The sequence below is a fragment of the Rhinolophus hipposideros genome (genome assembly GCF_964194185.1).
Source record: "Rhinolophus hipposideros genome assembly, chromosome: 19".
Lineage (NCBI taxonomy): Eukaryota > Metazoa > Chordata > Mammalia > Chiroptera > Rhinolophidae > Rhinolophus > Rhinolophus hipposideros.
Window position 1 is genome coordinate 20,444,561 of NC_138065.1, and position 14,202 is coordinate 20,458,762.

At 38.4% G+C, this 14,202-nt stretch overlaps 1 protein-coding gene and 1 long non-coding RNA gene across 3 annotated transcripts in view; one reads left to right on the plus strand and one right to left on the minus strand.

Moving 5' to 3' along the window:
* The window catches only part of PALMD (palmdelphin), a 51,446-nt gene extending 41,606 nt beyond the window's left edge, over positions 1–9,840 (minus strand). The window contains exon 1 of one of the 2 annotated variants that reach the window (XM_081026304.1): positions 9,122–9,840. In XM_081026304.1, the coding sequence (XP_080882430.1) occupies positions 9,122–9,166 (45 nt within the window). In that variant the 5' untranslated portion in view covers positions 9,167–9,840. The remainder of the gene's footprint in view (positions 1–9,121) is intronic. The other variant, XM_081026305.1, reaches the window with a different exon arrangement.
* LOC308487719 overlaps positions 4,329–14,202 on the plus strand; it is a 32,226-nt gene continuing 22,352 nt past the window's right edge. Inside the window, exons 1-2 of the long non-coding RNA XR_013991742.1 lie at positions 4,329–4,550; positions 4,716–4,780. This is a non-coding gene — a long non-coding RNA (uncharacterized lncRNA). The remainder of the gene's footprint in view (positions 4,551–4,715; positions 4,781–14,202) is intronic.

Consider the following 14,202-nt stretch of genomic DNA (forward strand, 5'->3'; position numbering starts at 1 on the left):
GGAAAATACTAGCATTATTTAATAAAGTATTGACAACGATCTGGCCTCTTTTCCCACCACTAAAACCCCTGCCACCTTAGTTCCATTCACACAAAGTTATTGAAAATGTTGGAATGCTCTGTGTTTGCTTCGACTGCCTAGAATGCTGCCCTTTCCTCTTACCCACCCTCTTTATTTTGCCCCTTTCTTGTACCTTTAAGACAAACTCAGGCATCATTTTTCTCCAAAAGTATCAGCTTTGAACAACTTCCTGCATTTCCCCAAATACCTACATTTCTCATTCTATAGCTTAAGTGTGTGTGTGTGTGGGTGGGTGTGTTTTAGGGCCAGAACTGTAGCTTATTCATCCTTGTTTCACCTATACCAATGCCTACTTCAGAGTAGACCTGCATAAATATCTATTAAGGTATTTAGATTCTACAGCCAAAAGTTAAGCTGTGGATTAATGAAGAGAGTGGAACAGTTTGAGTGTGACTGGAGTAGAGAGGAGAGGTTGTGGTAGAAAAACAGGAGAAAAACTGGAGGGATAAGGAAATGTCATACCATGGAGACCATTGGAAGTCAGTTTCTTTATCAGCCATCTCTGTTAAAATACTGTGCTTGGTGATAAGAGTATTCAAGAGATGGTTCAACTCAAGGGCTTTCAACTAAGTAAATAATGTGCAAGGAGAGTCAGTATAGCATATAGTTAAGAGTGTAGCTTCTGGAGACAGAGGGCTTAGTTGGACCTTGGTCTCTCTTTAGAAGCTAGATGACTTTGGGCAAGTTATTTAACCTCCACATCGTATACCTACATTTATTCAGCTATAAAATGGGATGATACCTCCTAGAGTTATGGTGAAGGTAAAGAGAATTAATACAGAAAAGCACTTTCTAAAGTTCCCAATAAATAATAAGTGCATCATAAAAGTTAGCTATTATTATTAGATATCGAAGTGCCCTGAGAAAGGTACAAAAATAAAGGGAAAAAAAAAGAAAAAAAGTGTAATACTCAATATATATCAATAACAAAAGATGAATACAAGTCACATTTGACTTCTGCAATTACAAGTGGTTACAATTACAATTACAAGTGACTCAAAGTGGTTACCATTGGTGTCCAGACACTTCTGATTACGGCGAACTTCTGCTTGAGCAATGTTGACCAAAGTGTTTACTGGTATACATTTTTTTGACACCCTCGTATATATGTATATGTACACAAATATATATGCATTATATTTATTCAGATAAGTTCTAGTTTTAGATATTGAATTTGCTTCCACTTTTGTACTTTAAAAATGATTCTTTTATGTTATGAACATCTTAGGAATCCATCTTTGTATGCATCTCTTATTTTTCTTTAATATTAAGTTCCTTGTTAATGAAATTCTAGGTCAAAAGATAAAAAGTTTTTGACTTTTTTTACACCAATTGCCAAATTGTCCTGTTTTATCAATTTCATGCTGCTACCAGCCCTAAATAAGAATGCCTCCTTACCGATTTTGATCGGGATTGAACTAAACTTAAAATAAATTTGGAAATACCTGACAGTTTTTTTGTATTCAACTTTACCCCAAGGAATGATGTGCCTCTCCAGATATATATTATTTTGCTTAGTAAAGTTTTATTGTATAAATCCTGTACATTTCCTTAGTGGGTATAAAAGTATAAAAGTTTCTTCATATAATTCCTGCACATTCCCTTAGTAAGATCATTTTTAGGTTTTATCAGTTTTTTATTTTGTAGCTATTAAAGAATGGGATAGTTTCACATTATATTTTCTGGCTAACTTTTTCAGAAAGCAATTGATTTTTGTATATTCATTGTGTATCTGACTAGTTTATTAAGCTTTCTAGTTAATTCTTATCTTTAGAGACACTAAAGCTGAGGACAAGAGTTTATTTACTTTCCTGAGTCATATGATTGCTTCAGTGTTGGAATTGGTGTTGAACATAATTTTCTATAACTCCAAAGGTAGTGCTTTTTATTACTACACCTTATTGCTTCCCAAATATATCAGTGGAATTACAATGCTCCAAAGAAGGGATATTATAGAACTAGGGGCTCTGTGCTGGTTAGTGTTTTGCTCAACTCTCAGCACTAAATTTTTAGAGTGACACTGATATTCTGGAGAGTGTCTTCAGTGAGCCTGTGATATAAGAAATGGTCAAAATTCAGAAAATGATGCTGTATGGCTTCAATGGCTAAAGTCATGATGATTCGGTGGAAATGAAAGGAAACCAGGTTCTGGCACATTATGTCAAAACTCTTAACACAGAGAGCTATTCTCAAATGGAATAGGATGTTTGGTAGGTTTGGATCCACCTGATATTGGAAGTGTCTAAGGAGAAGCTGGGTGAGCATCTCTTGAGCATGGTGTAGTGAAGATGCGAAAGTAGACAAAAGGAAATCTCTTTCTTCTGGTCCTATGCTTATTTCTGCTTTAAAATATCCTAATTCTCAAGTTAACCATGGGAACTGGACATGGTTATCACTACTACATATGGAGTGAGTTAAAAAACACACATTTTCTACACATTTTATTCAATAATTTTAGTTTTCTTTGCCAACCTTACAATAAATTTGAACAGATCTCTAAATAGAATTCAGTTTGTGTTTTACTCTTTTATTCCTTTGTCTTTCCTTTCTTGTTTGTTCTAATGAATAGTGACAAACCCAAACCAAACAAGGATAAGCAACAAACACAAAACAAGCCCCTGAATAATCAAGGGGGGGATGGAAACTTCACTGTGTCTTTAGTAAATATATATATATGTTAGCAGGCCAGCTAATCATTAGCTTTCTCCCCCTTTTCAGTTTGATTGTGTTCATTCATTCACTCATTCTTGATGGTTTTCTTTTGTGCTCCAGCTAGTGTTGAGCTCAGTGTTGGGAGCTGTGAGAGATGCAAAGATGTCTTTGCCTTAAGAAATCCTGGCTGGAGTGAAGAGACTATGTAATGGAAGTGGGATGGGGAGAAGGTAACAAGGCTTAGAATATGGGATGCTCTGAAAAATGACTGGTTCTGTTCCAACTCTGTTAGAGCAATAACAAATGCTTCCAAAATGGTATTGCATTCTTTCCTTTTCCACTTCCACTTGCTGACTGGAGAAGGGGGAAGGAAACTGCAGTGGGTAAAGGACTGGTTTGGGTTAGAAAAGGTAGTTAAGTGAAGCAGAACTTCCTTAGGTTCTTCTCTTTGCTCCACGTCAAACTCTGTTCATAAGAGTAAAGAACAGAAATCTGAGGAAGTTCTGGACAGGGCGAGGTTTGTGGTTTTGATGTTTATTACAAGTTACTATGATGCTGTGGCCAGAAAATGTGACAAGCAGAATGGATTCAAGTCCTACTATGTAACTAATCCCTTAACTTTCCTTGGCCTTAGATTTTTGGGCTTATACAAGTAAAATAGGAATGGTAATATCTGCTTTCAAAAATACCTACAGGACTGTTTGGCTGAATAAGATAATGTAAAAGTTTCTATTTTTATTTTTTTTAAAGCCTAAATGCTATATAAGAATAGGTGCTGTTATCATTATTTTTAATATCAGAATTCTTTTTCTTAATGGTGGCCCTTTATATTCTAGATTTGTTAGCATAGATTGATTTTGAATAGCTGTCATAGCTCACTTTAATATGTCATATCACCCTATGTTAATCACCGATTCAGTTACACATTGAAAACTTGGTGCTTGGGACAGGAGCCAGTTTCAATTTCCATGTAGAGTTTCAGAGGATAACCTGGTTTTCTGTATCTTAAATGGCTCAACTGAATCCACTCAGTCACTGGATTTTATGTAGAAACTTTAAGTATAGATTGCATTCAAACTGTCTTAGGAAAGTAGACATCCCCAGGGTTCCCGATGAGGGAACGTGAGGCAGTACATTTACCCCAAATGACCCCACTGCCATTTAAATTAAATATTCTTATTTTATTCTTATTAAATTAATATAATCTTATTAAAATATTCTTATTAAAATTTAAATATTATTTTATTTTAAGAAAAGCTGAGTCACTTGAGACTAGAGATTGGAAGGTTTAGCACTGAACTATGGTGCACTTGTTTAGACGCTAGTTAGGCTTAGGCATGTAGACTCTGATCTGTTTCAATCAGTTTTCTAAAGAGGCAGCTTTCCCTTTTGATTATCCAGTAACATTCAGAAAGTTCATGAGGATCCTTTTCAGTAGAGGGCTTTGCGAAGTAGCATTATCATTCGGGAGTACACTGGAAAAACCTTCCCCTGTTATCAAAAAGCAGCTTCCTTAATAAGCTATCAAAATTATTGTACCTCATCACATGCTCTCCTTCGTGGGTGGGCTGTTATGTTTGGCAAAGAAATGTGGCATAGCACATTTGGTTGAAGAAACTTTTCCTTCTCTGGAAGAAACATGTAATCTCAGTACAGCACTGTGGAAAATTGTGCAGAGGTTTTATTGTTTAATATTCTGGCACAGGACTTCTCTGTTTAGGAGATTCCTACATCTTCCTGTACCATCTTTGTGTGAATGTCTTTGGTTGGTCATGACAGATTGGACATTCTTCCTGGAACTTTGTCTTAACCATGAGGTAAACTGGAACAATGGTGCATTATGCATTCTTTTAGTTACTGTTCCTTTAAGAAGTCCTCAGAGCTCGAAATACTACAATGATGCAAACACCTGTTAATATATATATACCTTTAGTCAAGATCCAGACTGACATGCTCTTGTTTTCACTTTCTCATTTGTACAGGCAGAATGAAGAGGAGAAAATATGTATGGCAGGCTTGGGAAATAAAAGTTGGACTGGCTTCTTAGGTACGTGACATGTGAAGTCATACAAGGCACCACACTTCGAAGGGCCCAGCACGTAGTTTCATGCTCTGCTGTTACATCTTGAAATTCTGAATCTTTTTGAACAAGACTCCCTACATTTTCATTGTGTCCTGGCCCCCACAAATTATGTCTCAGGTCCTACTTTGAGGTCATTAACTATCTTATTAACTGTTAGAAGTTTCTAGATATTGACCGAAAGAAAATGAAATGAGGTGCAGTGTTCAGGGACAGGCAACACAAGCTAAAGAAATAACTAGAACCTGTGTGCGTTTATGTTATTGTTTTAATATTGGTCTTTGTGTTGGGTAGATTTCTGTTTTATGTAAAAATGTTCTCCTTTTAAATTCCTGTTTACAAGTCTAGAAAAAATACTTTGGGAGTGGAAAGAAATAGGGAGTGGATCGGGGAAATGTGAGAGCGCCTTATTATTTTGCGTCATAAGCAGCTTTGGCTGGCAAATCTGGCTCTGTTGCGCAAATTCCAGTGTCAGGACTTTCTGTGGCTCCTTTCCAAATGGAGTCAGTTCTAGGCAGGTGCTTGCTCTTGTGATTATTACAATTGTCTAAGTTTTGACAAAGCTCACCTCCTTCACATCTGTGCTCAAATAGCACCCTTCTACGAAGCCCATCCTGACCATCCTGACTACTACAAATTGCAACCCACGCCCATCCCACTCCTGATGCTCCTGATTCCCCTTATTTCGCTTTTTTTCATTTCAATGCATAGGGTCTTTGTACATAGCAGGTCTTCAATAACCATTAGTTGAATAAAGAAATGAGAATGAGTTGATAACACACATTCCTACCAGTTAATGATAATCCTTGATGAGAATAAAATTGTCAGCTTTATGCTTATCCGTTTTCTCCCCAGCTGGCTCTGTTCTCTGAAAATTGATTTTAGTTCTCAGTATCTCCTGATCTCACTCCCCTTCTCCAATCAGTACTATAATTGTGAGTCTATGATTTCTAGCCAGCTTAAGATCTAGGGGTTTTCCAGTCTGAGTCACTACATATTATTTAGTATTAGTATTTTCTAATGTCACAGTAGAAATGGAGATAAGACAATGTGTTCCTTGTGCAGGAGGATGTCAAGAGCATGTGGAATACTACTAATGCTTAGGAGATCTTTCTGTTGTTAGGGGAATTCACCTGCAACTTTTCCCCATTCTTTGGTGTGGGTCATGTTTACTCCTACATAACTTTGTAGGGATAACTCTGTCAGTCCCTCATCTCACTTTTCCTGAGAATGCTGGAGACATTGGTGTAGTCAGTTCCAGTAATATTAAAAGTGAATTTCAAATTACTAGTCTACTAAATAGCTCTCCTTTTGAGTAAAAATCAGCTATCTGTTAAAATATGTACTAACTAGAGAAGAGCCCCAAGATAATTTTTACTCAGTATGAAGTAGCCCTGTTTTTGAGTTATAGGTGAAAACTGAACTCTTTGGCTAAGTGATACTTTGACCACTGATTTAGTATGAGACGAGTTGGTACATGGATAAAGTAATGAAGGAAGAACCTGAGAGTAGATGTGCAAAATAGAATCCATATTTGGTATACCCAAACTGAAATGTCTTCTTATAAATAATCATTTCTGTGTACTTATATAATTTCATCTTCATTCTCTTTGAGAAGAACTCGGACTAACCTAAAATTCAGTTTACTGATATGAGGAATGAATGGCACCATCACAATAATTTAGCTTTAGTTTGAGAGCCTAAGTGCCACATTCCATCTACTTACTGTGTTTAATCCTTTTTTTTTTTTTTTTTGAGGAACAAGAAGATTGGCACTTGGTCTGTCAAGTTACAGGCATATACATTTGTGTTTTCAATTCCTTGCAGTGAAAATAATGACATTTTTGACACTCTAAACCAGGTAGAATAAATTCAACAGTGAAGATTATTTCATTTCACAGCCAGGAATTGGAAGAATAAATTTTAATACAAAACTCAAATTGATTTTAGAATGTAAAAAGTTATTTTTTCCCCCTAACAAACTGAAGTCTAAGAATTGAACAATTGTCTTATGATTTTGTTCTTGAAGTATGCATATGAAGTTCGTTTCAGTGTAGGGAAATAGAAGGAAAACAGTTAAAATGAGAAGATTGTCTCTGTGTTTCAGTCTAGGTCAGAGATTTGGAAGATTATCAGTACTTCCAAAAATGAAATAATCCCTGCAAACTTTCTGGATACTGTGTGTTTTCATTTTAGAAAGGGGAAGGGGAATAATTGAGGTGGTTTCCTGGGTAAGGCAAGGGTGGAGAAAACTGGCATTTCTAGGGTGTCCAGGAAGGAGATGAGTGGATGTGTTGTTTCCATGGAGACACCACTGCTCCAGTTTTCCTCTAGGTGGTGACAAATGTGACTGGACTTAGCCGGGTGACTGGACTTAGCTAGTGGAAATTTGTTCCTATAAACTTCCCAATTTCTTTTCCCTACAACCTTTACACAAACACTACTTCCAAGATAGAATTACTTTGTGATTTTACTTTGGAGATTTGCTTAATTCTTTCTAAGGGGATATGTTTAGGCTAATGGAATAGTCCAAAAAAATCATATTTTTTAAATCAAAAAAAGCATATGCCAGTATATTTAAGAACTTACTCTCATGTGTGCTTGTAAGGAATAGTGACTCTTGTTCTAGTATCTCTATTTACATTTGGAACCCTTGGTGAAAATTCTCAGTCTTCCTGAAACTGTATGCAGTCATACCTTTAGAACACATGCTGCTTCAGTAAGTTATAAGGTGCACTGGAGGTAGCAAGGGCTTAAGTGAGGGTGTGCTCCAATTAAAAAAAAAAAGTGGAACGAGGCACTTGTGTATTTTGTTGGATGCACTATTAATTTAGTTCATTAGAAGACAGAAGCATCAGAAAAAGCAGAGCTTGTGCTACACAACTCACACAGTCTAATAAAGTAACCTTTAGACAACAGCTGTAATGCAAAAGGCCCACGCCAAAACAATAGAGCCGAGCTGAGTTCCTGTCGCTTAAAGCAGGACAGCTGAACCGGTGGCTGAGTTTAACAACAAAAAGAACAAAACAAAACAAACAACAATCCAAACCAAAGTTTTCTGAAGGAAGGAAAATGTGCTAATTAGAAGTTAGACATTTCAAAAGCATTGTCTTGTGGGAAAGTGCCCCCGTTCCCTGTGGACTCCTGGCTCCTTACCACTGGCTGAGAAAATATTTCAACTTACTGAATCCTTTCTGGGTGGAATTGAGAAAATGTATCCATTTAATAAAAATCCTAAATTGGGACTAGCATTATTACTTACGCCACGGGAATTTGAACAGCAAACAAAAATATCCTCCTCCCCACCCTGATTTAGCATTAGTTTTTAAAAATTACTCATTTCTTCCTGACAGCTAATTTCAGCAAGATAAAATGCTGAAAAATTGGGATGCTGATTTTCAAAGTTTCTTTTCTTAAAAAAAAAAAAAAATATATATATATATATATATATATATATATATATATATATATATGTAATAAGTGGTAGCTAATGACAAATGATTGTGTCACAGTTTTCCAGGTTCCTGCCAAATAGAAGATTTTATAAAATTAAATTTAAAAAGCTGGATCATTTAAAGAAAGTAATGCATTTCTTACTTTGATTCTTTCCCAGAACAAACATTAAAAAATGCATTGTTTTCTTTCCCGGTATTAATGAAATATTTTCCAAATCTATTGCAGTGCATGCGTTGCATTCCTTTTTCAGGATCTTATTCAGTTTGTGACTCTGTTGGAAACTGATATCTGAGAATTAATCCGATAAGTGCTTTTACCCACTTTTCTCTTGTTTAATGCTTAGCTTAAGTACAACAACATTCGTTTTCATTTTGTTAGGTTTTCTGGAACATACTAACACAGCAGAAATAAAAAAGTTTCAAGTCCTTTGTCTTATTTCATTTTTCTCTCCCCGTTTTAAAAGATTTTAACTTTTTAGTGTATTAATTGTTTAAAAAGTTTCCAAATTGGGGATCTGTTTTTGATCTAATATTTGTCTATTATAAATTTAAGGAAAAACTGTGTTTCTAAGGTACATAGAAAGTGAATCAAACTGCCTTAAAAGCTTCTGATTGCTGTTTAAAACATAGGCAGAGTTTTTGCAACAATCAAGAACATTTACTCTGCTCTGAGGGTCAGAAGCCCAAGAGTTACAGAGGGTGACAGGGTTAAGAGAGCGGCAGAGACGTGTCCATGAAGGATGACAGTTCTGTTTTTCCACTTACAGAGGCTCAGCGGCAGAGGCAGCCAGCAGCGTGTCTGCCGTTCCTGTAAGCAACCACCTCCATGAGTTATAACTGTAGGCAGACTTACTGTGATGGCCTGAAGTCTTTCCTTCACCAGCTCAGCTTCTTCCATTCTAGAAGACAAGGACAGGCAGGCAGTGAAGGAAGTCCAAAGCTACCATAAAGCTGGAGACTCCTTGGGGAGTGGAGCAGAGGTAACAGAAGAGAAGCAGGGAAAAATCCACTTTTAGCACCGGTGGAGAAAAGCAGAAATCCCCAACTGGGCAGGAGCGACTCTGAGCAGATGTACAGATCAGGCCAGACAGACACATGTGATGAGGGTGTGCTGGGCAGGCAGACGCTGAGGCTGCTGGCACCAGTTGACTGACAAGTTTGAACGGCAGCGCACAAGCCCTTTTCCTTCAGGAGCTGCCAGCTCTTTGTTGTAATGTGCACAGTTAGCAAGGCACAGTTTCTTATTAACTGTTCCTTACCCAATTCATTATTTTCCAGGAGTGGCACAGTGAGCCTACGCACTGAGTGTTTAACCAGCCTCGGCTCTAGCGGCACACAACCACGTTTGTTGTGGGGGTCTGTGTGTGTTTGTCCAAAGTTATTTTACCTGTGCTCTCCTCCAGACTTTGCAAAGACAGAAACTCACCAAGTCACTTGCTTACCTTTCTCCCTCTGATTGGCTTTAGCTAATAATAAAAAATTATATAGTTACTTTAGAACTTAATATGGTGGTAAATTTACATCAGGCTGTCCTCCCCGCTCCCTCCTTCTCCTATTTCAGCTGTTTGTTTCAAGCTTTGGAATCTTTAGGTCATGGAGAAATCAAAGGTGTTAACGTGACTGTTAAGAACTTGGCCCACCAGCAGTGTTTGGTTGGTTCAACCTCAAGTACCACCCTCTGTTATTTCTTGTCTTGTATTTCTATGGAATGCAGTTCTTTCTTGGACTGTGTTCAGAAGTGACACTTGGCTTTCAGGAGGTGCCCATTTTGACCTCACCAGTTATGCAAGAGAAAGGAGTGAGCTCTTGAAAGTGCGTTGAGACATTCTGTAACTCATGCAACCTGACACTATGTGGGTATTCCCTTGCTCTTTAGAAAAAGGAAGTCAAGCCCAATGAAACTCTTAGTTCAAAGCAAAGGCAGAGAAGCTTTACAGTGTACTTTGTCTGTTTTTTCTCCCCTACCATTTCTTTAATTAAATTTTGATGTTGTAAACCCTAATTACCATCTACCTCATTATTACATGTTTGAATGCTATCAAGCTCCTTCATATCAACATTCAGCTGAAGAGGTTAAAAGGACAACCTTAACATTGAATACACAGTGTAATTTCCTTTGAATTGTTGATGTCAGTAGTAATAATAATAGCTAATATTTGTTGAGTACTCTTTGTAGGCAAATGCTTTGCATCCTTTTTAGCTTACAATGTACTGGGAGATGGGTGCTATTAGCCCTATTTTAAAAATGAGGGAACAGGCTTAGAGAGGTAATTTGCCACCTAGCTAATAAGTCACAAGGCCAGGATTGGCACCCGGACTGTCTGTCTTTATAATAGTTATTCCTCAGGCCTGTCCAAGGAAACAGGGCAAGATGAGACACAGGCTGAAGGTTAAATCAGCCTTTATGAGAAAGAGTTGGACCCCCAGCCTCTTCCTCCCTCTAGCTCCCAGACCACTTTCAGCTGGAGGCAAACCCTTCAGGCACAACTCTGGGACCCTCCCCTGGGAAAACTTAGTGGCTCTCCTGAGAAAAGGTTTCTCTGTATTGTCATTGGGAGCTCCCCAGTAATAGAACCTTAAGATGAAACCCACCAGTTTAAAGTCTTAATTCCTACTTGAGAGTAATTTGTACTTAATCATGCATCCTCAAAAGACTGTTAGGGAGACCAGAGCATAGGAGAATTGGTTAGGTGTGGGCGACATTTGATTACTGCTGGATGGAGACTTAAGCTGAGAAAAAAACCAAAAACCCAAACCTTCAAAACTTTTGATTTTGTTTGTCTGCAGATTCTAGCTGAAATATAAAACAACAGAGCAGTAGTGATACATATCTCAGTCAGAATTGCATATTTGCTGCCCAGAACGGATGGGCCATCGTCCAATTATTAGTCTGGATCTTTTCCTAAAAACAATTTACCTTTCAAGTCTCATTTCTGCTGTGGGAGAACCCAAGGGTTTGCTAGTGAAGGTGGGGGGGGGGACTAGATGAAACAAGAGGATCAGGGAATTTAGGAGGGAGCAGGGTTGTAAAGACTGATTGGCATCATGTGTTTATTCATTTATGTAGTTGCTAATGCTAATAATTGCTAATATTTTAAACCATATGTTATTCATTTATTCTGCATATATTAATTGAGCACCCATGATGTGTCAGGCACTGTGTTAGGTGTTTGGGGTACATGGATAAACAAAATATCTGCTTTGCTGGTATTTATATTCTAGTAGGCAACAAAAGGTAAATATAATAAACAAGTCAAATATAAGAGGTGAGCAGATGTGAGTCCTATGACAAACAAATGCCAAAATGGGTTAAGTGTGCTGGATTTTATTAGGAGAATGTATGTATGAGAGAAAATGGGGAGGTAGGAAGAAAAAGCTGGAGCTGGGAAAGTCTGGGAGAATGGTTAGACCATGGTGCAAATCTGACCCGAATGAAGGAGAGAGGGAGCCAAAGTTGGGTGGAAACAGCCTAATCTGCTGTGCAGTCTAAGGAAAATTGGTAAGTCCTTTAGAGAGTCCTGGAGCCACAAAGTCAGCTATCCGAAAAGTCCTGTCTCTCCCAGGAACAAGCTTGTTTTAGCATTCCTGCCATACTTAATTACTGGTTTGGAGTAGCCCTTGAAAGGCAGGGTCTTGATGCAAATACAGGGATGAATTCCAGAGTACAACAGCTGGGACCCTTGCTCAGCTATGTTCCTGTAGTTAGATGTCTGAGAAGCACTTTCTCATGACAGCCGTAGTGATAAATGCTACGGAAAGAAAATAGAGCAAGGGAGGAGAATGAAGATTTCTAATAGGTGGCAAATTGCAATTTAGAATTGGGCCATTAGGTAGCCTCAATGAGAAGGGAGCATTTGAACAAGACCTTGGGGCAGGGGGTGGTAGGAGTTAGCCATGAGGTTACCAGTGGGAAAAGTCTGCAAACGCCCTCAGGTGGACTATATCTGGACTGTTTTAGGAGCAAGGTCAGTGTGGTTAGATAGGGGACTACTGAAGGGAAGGGTAACAGGAAATGTGATTGGAAATGTAAGAGGTCCCCATCCATGCAGGGTCTTGCAGGCAATTGTAAGGACTTTTACTTTGGCTTTTACTCTGTGTGGGGTGAGAAGTCATTGAGATGTTTTGAGCAGAGAAGTGACTTGACCTAACATATTTTAACAGGATGGAAGCAGAGAGACTAGGTAGGATGCTATTGCAATAATCTAATTGAGAAATGATGGTAGCTTGAGCCAAGCTGGTAGCAATGAAGACAGTTGGAATTGGTTGAACTGTGGATAAAATCTGCAATGGAACCAACAGGATTCCCTGAGATTGGATATGGGGTCTGAGGGAAAGGGAGGATTCGTGATAACTTTAAGACTCTTGAGGACCAAGCAAATGGAAGTTGCCATCAAGATAGAGAAGTTGGTGAAATAGTTTTTTGTTTTTGTTTTTGTTTGAGGGATAGGGTAGATACCAAGAGCTCAGTTTTGGACAAGTCAATTAGTTATCACATGGAGATGTTGAGTAGACATTGGCTATATGTGTTTGGAGTTTAGGAAAGAAGTCTCATCTGGATTTATAAAATTTATTATATCTCTGGTAGTAAGCAGGATCACAAAATATCTAGAATTAGAGTCCATAAAGCAGCATAATATAGAGTGAACTTGTGTTCATTAAATATTAAATATATATTCATGACCAAATTCAGTCTTCGAAAGTGATGTACAATAGAGCTGGTCTGCTCTCAATTATCTTGTTAAACTAATTTTATTAAATATTTTGTTGTCTGCAAACCAATGTAATGAGGATAACAAGCGTTAAAAGTTAAAATTAGTTATCTAACCTTACATTAGGAGTTAAGAAATATAAGAGCTTCTGAGATTGTTTCTTTTCTTAAAGTGCATATGCCATCTGATTGGAGAGGTAAGACGTACACTGGAAACAATTAGAGGACAAAAGAATAGTAAACCAACTGTCATTGTATTCTGATAAAACAAAGTGCTAACTATTGCATTATTTGAGACCAGGAAAGTATAGCATCATGAGTGATAGTAATGTGTGCCACAAGCAGAAAGTACAAAATGAATTGAAGGAGATAGAGATTTTTGTGAGTTGCAGAAAAGCTACTGTAGGGAGAAAGCAGACCTTAAAAGCAGACTAGTCATTTCTAAGTGTGAGAGATGTTAGAGGACCAGAATGGAGAGTGTCCTATCAGGGGCAGAGAGGAGAGTTAGACAGGAAGAGTGATAGAAATATAGATCCATACATAGAATTTGATGTTCAAGGCAAGAGGATTGGGGGAGTCAGAGATGAAAGATCAAACTCATGTTTCAGGAGCATGAAACTGTCAACTCTTCTGAATATATAGGAAAGATCAGGTAGGAAGATCTTTTAGGAAGGTAGGGAATAAGAAATGTGAGTGCCTGTGGATAGAGTCTGAAAAATTGCCAAAGTTCTGTAAAAGGAAATGTTCCCAGGCTTCTTCCTAACCTTTAGAAGGTCTGGACCTAGAGAGGTCAAGAAGTAGGGCCGGCCCGGTGGCTCAGGTAGCTGGACTGCTACGCTCCTAACACCCAGGTCACTGGTTAGGTTCCCACATGGGCCAGTGAGCTGCGCCCTCCACAGCTAAGATTGTGAAAAACATCTTTCCCTGGAGCTGGGCTGTGGTGAGCAGCTGGATATCGGCGTGGGCTGCCTTCGGCTACCGTGAGGGGCCCGCAGCCAGCCAGAGCTGCTGTGATCTGCCCACCGACTGGGGCGGGGGAGCGCAAGGCTCGTAATACCAGCATGGGCCAGGGAACTGTGTCCTACACAACTAGATTGGGAAACAAGGGCTTGAATCAGAGTGGGGCGGGGGAGGCGGAAGAAGGGGGGAAAAACCCAAAAAAACCCAAAGAAGTAAAAAAGTGGGTGCTCACTTTCTTTCTGACTCTTCTTTCTTTCTCGTCACCC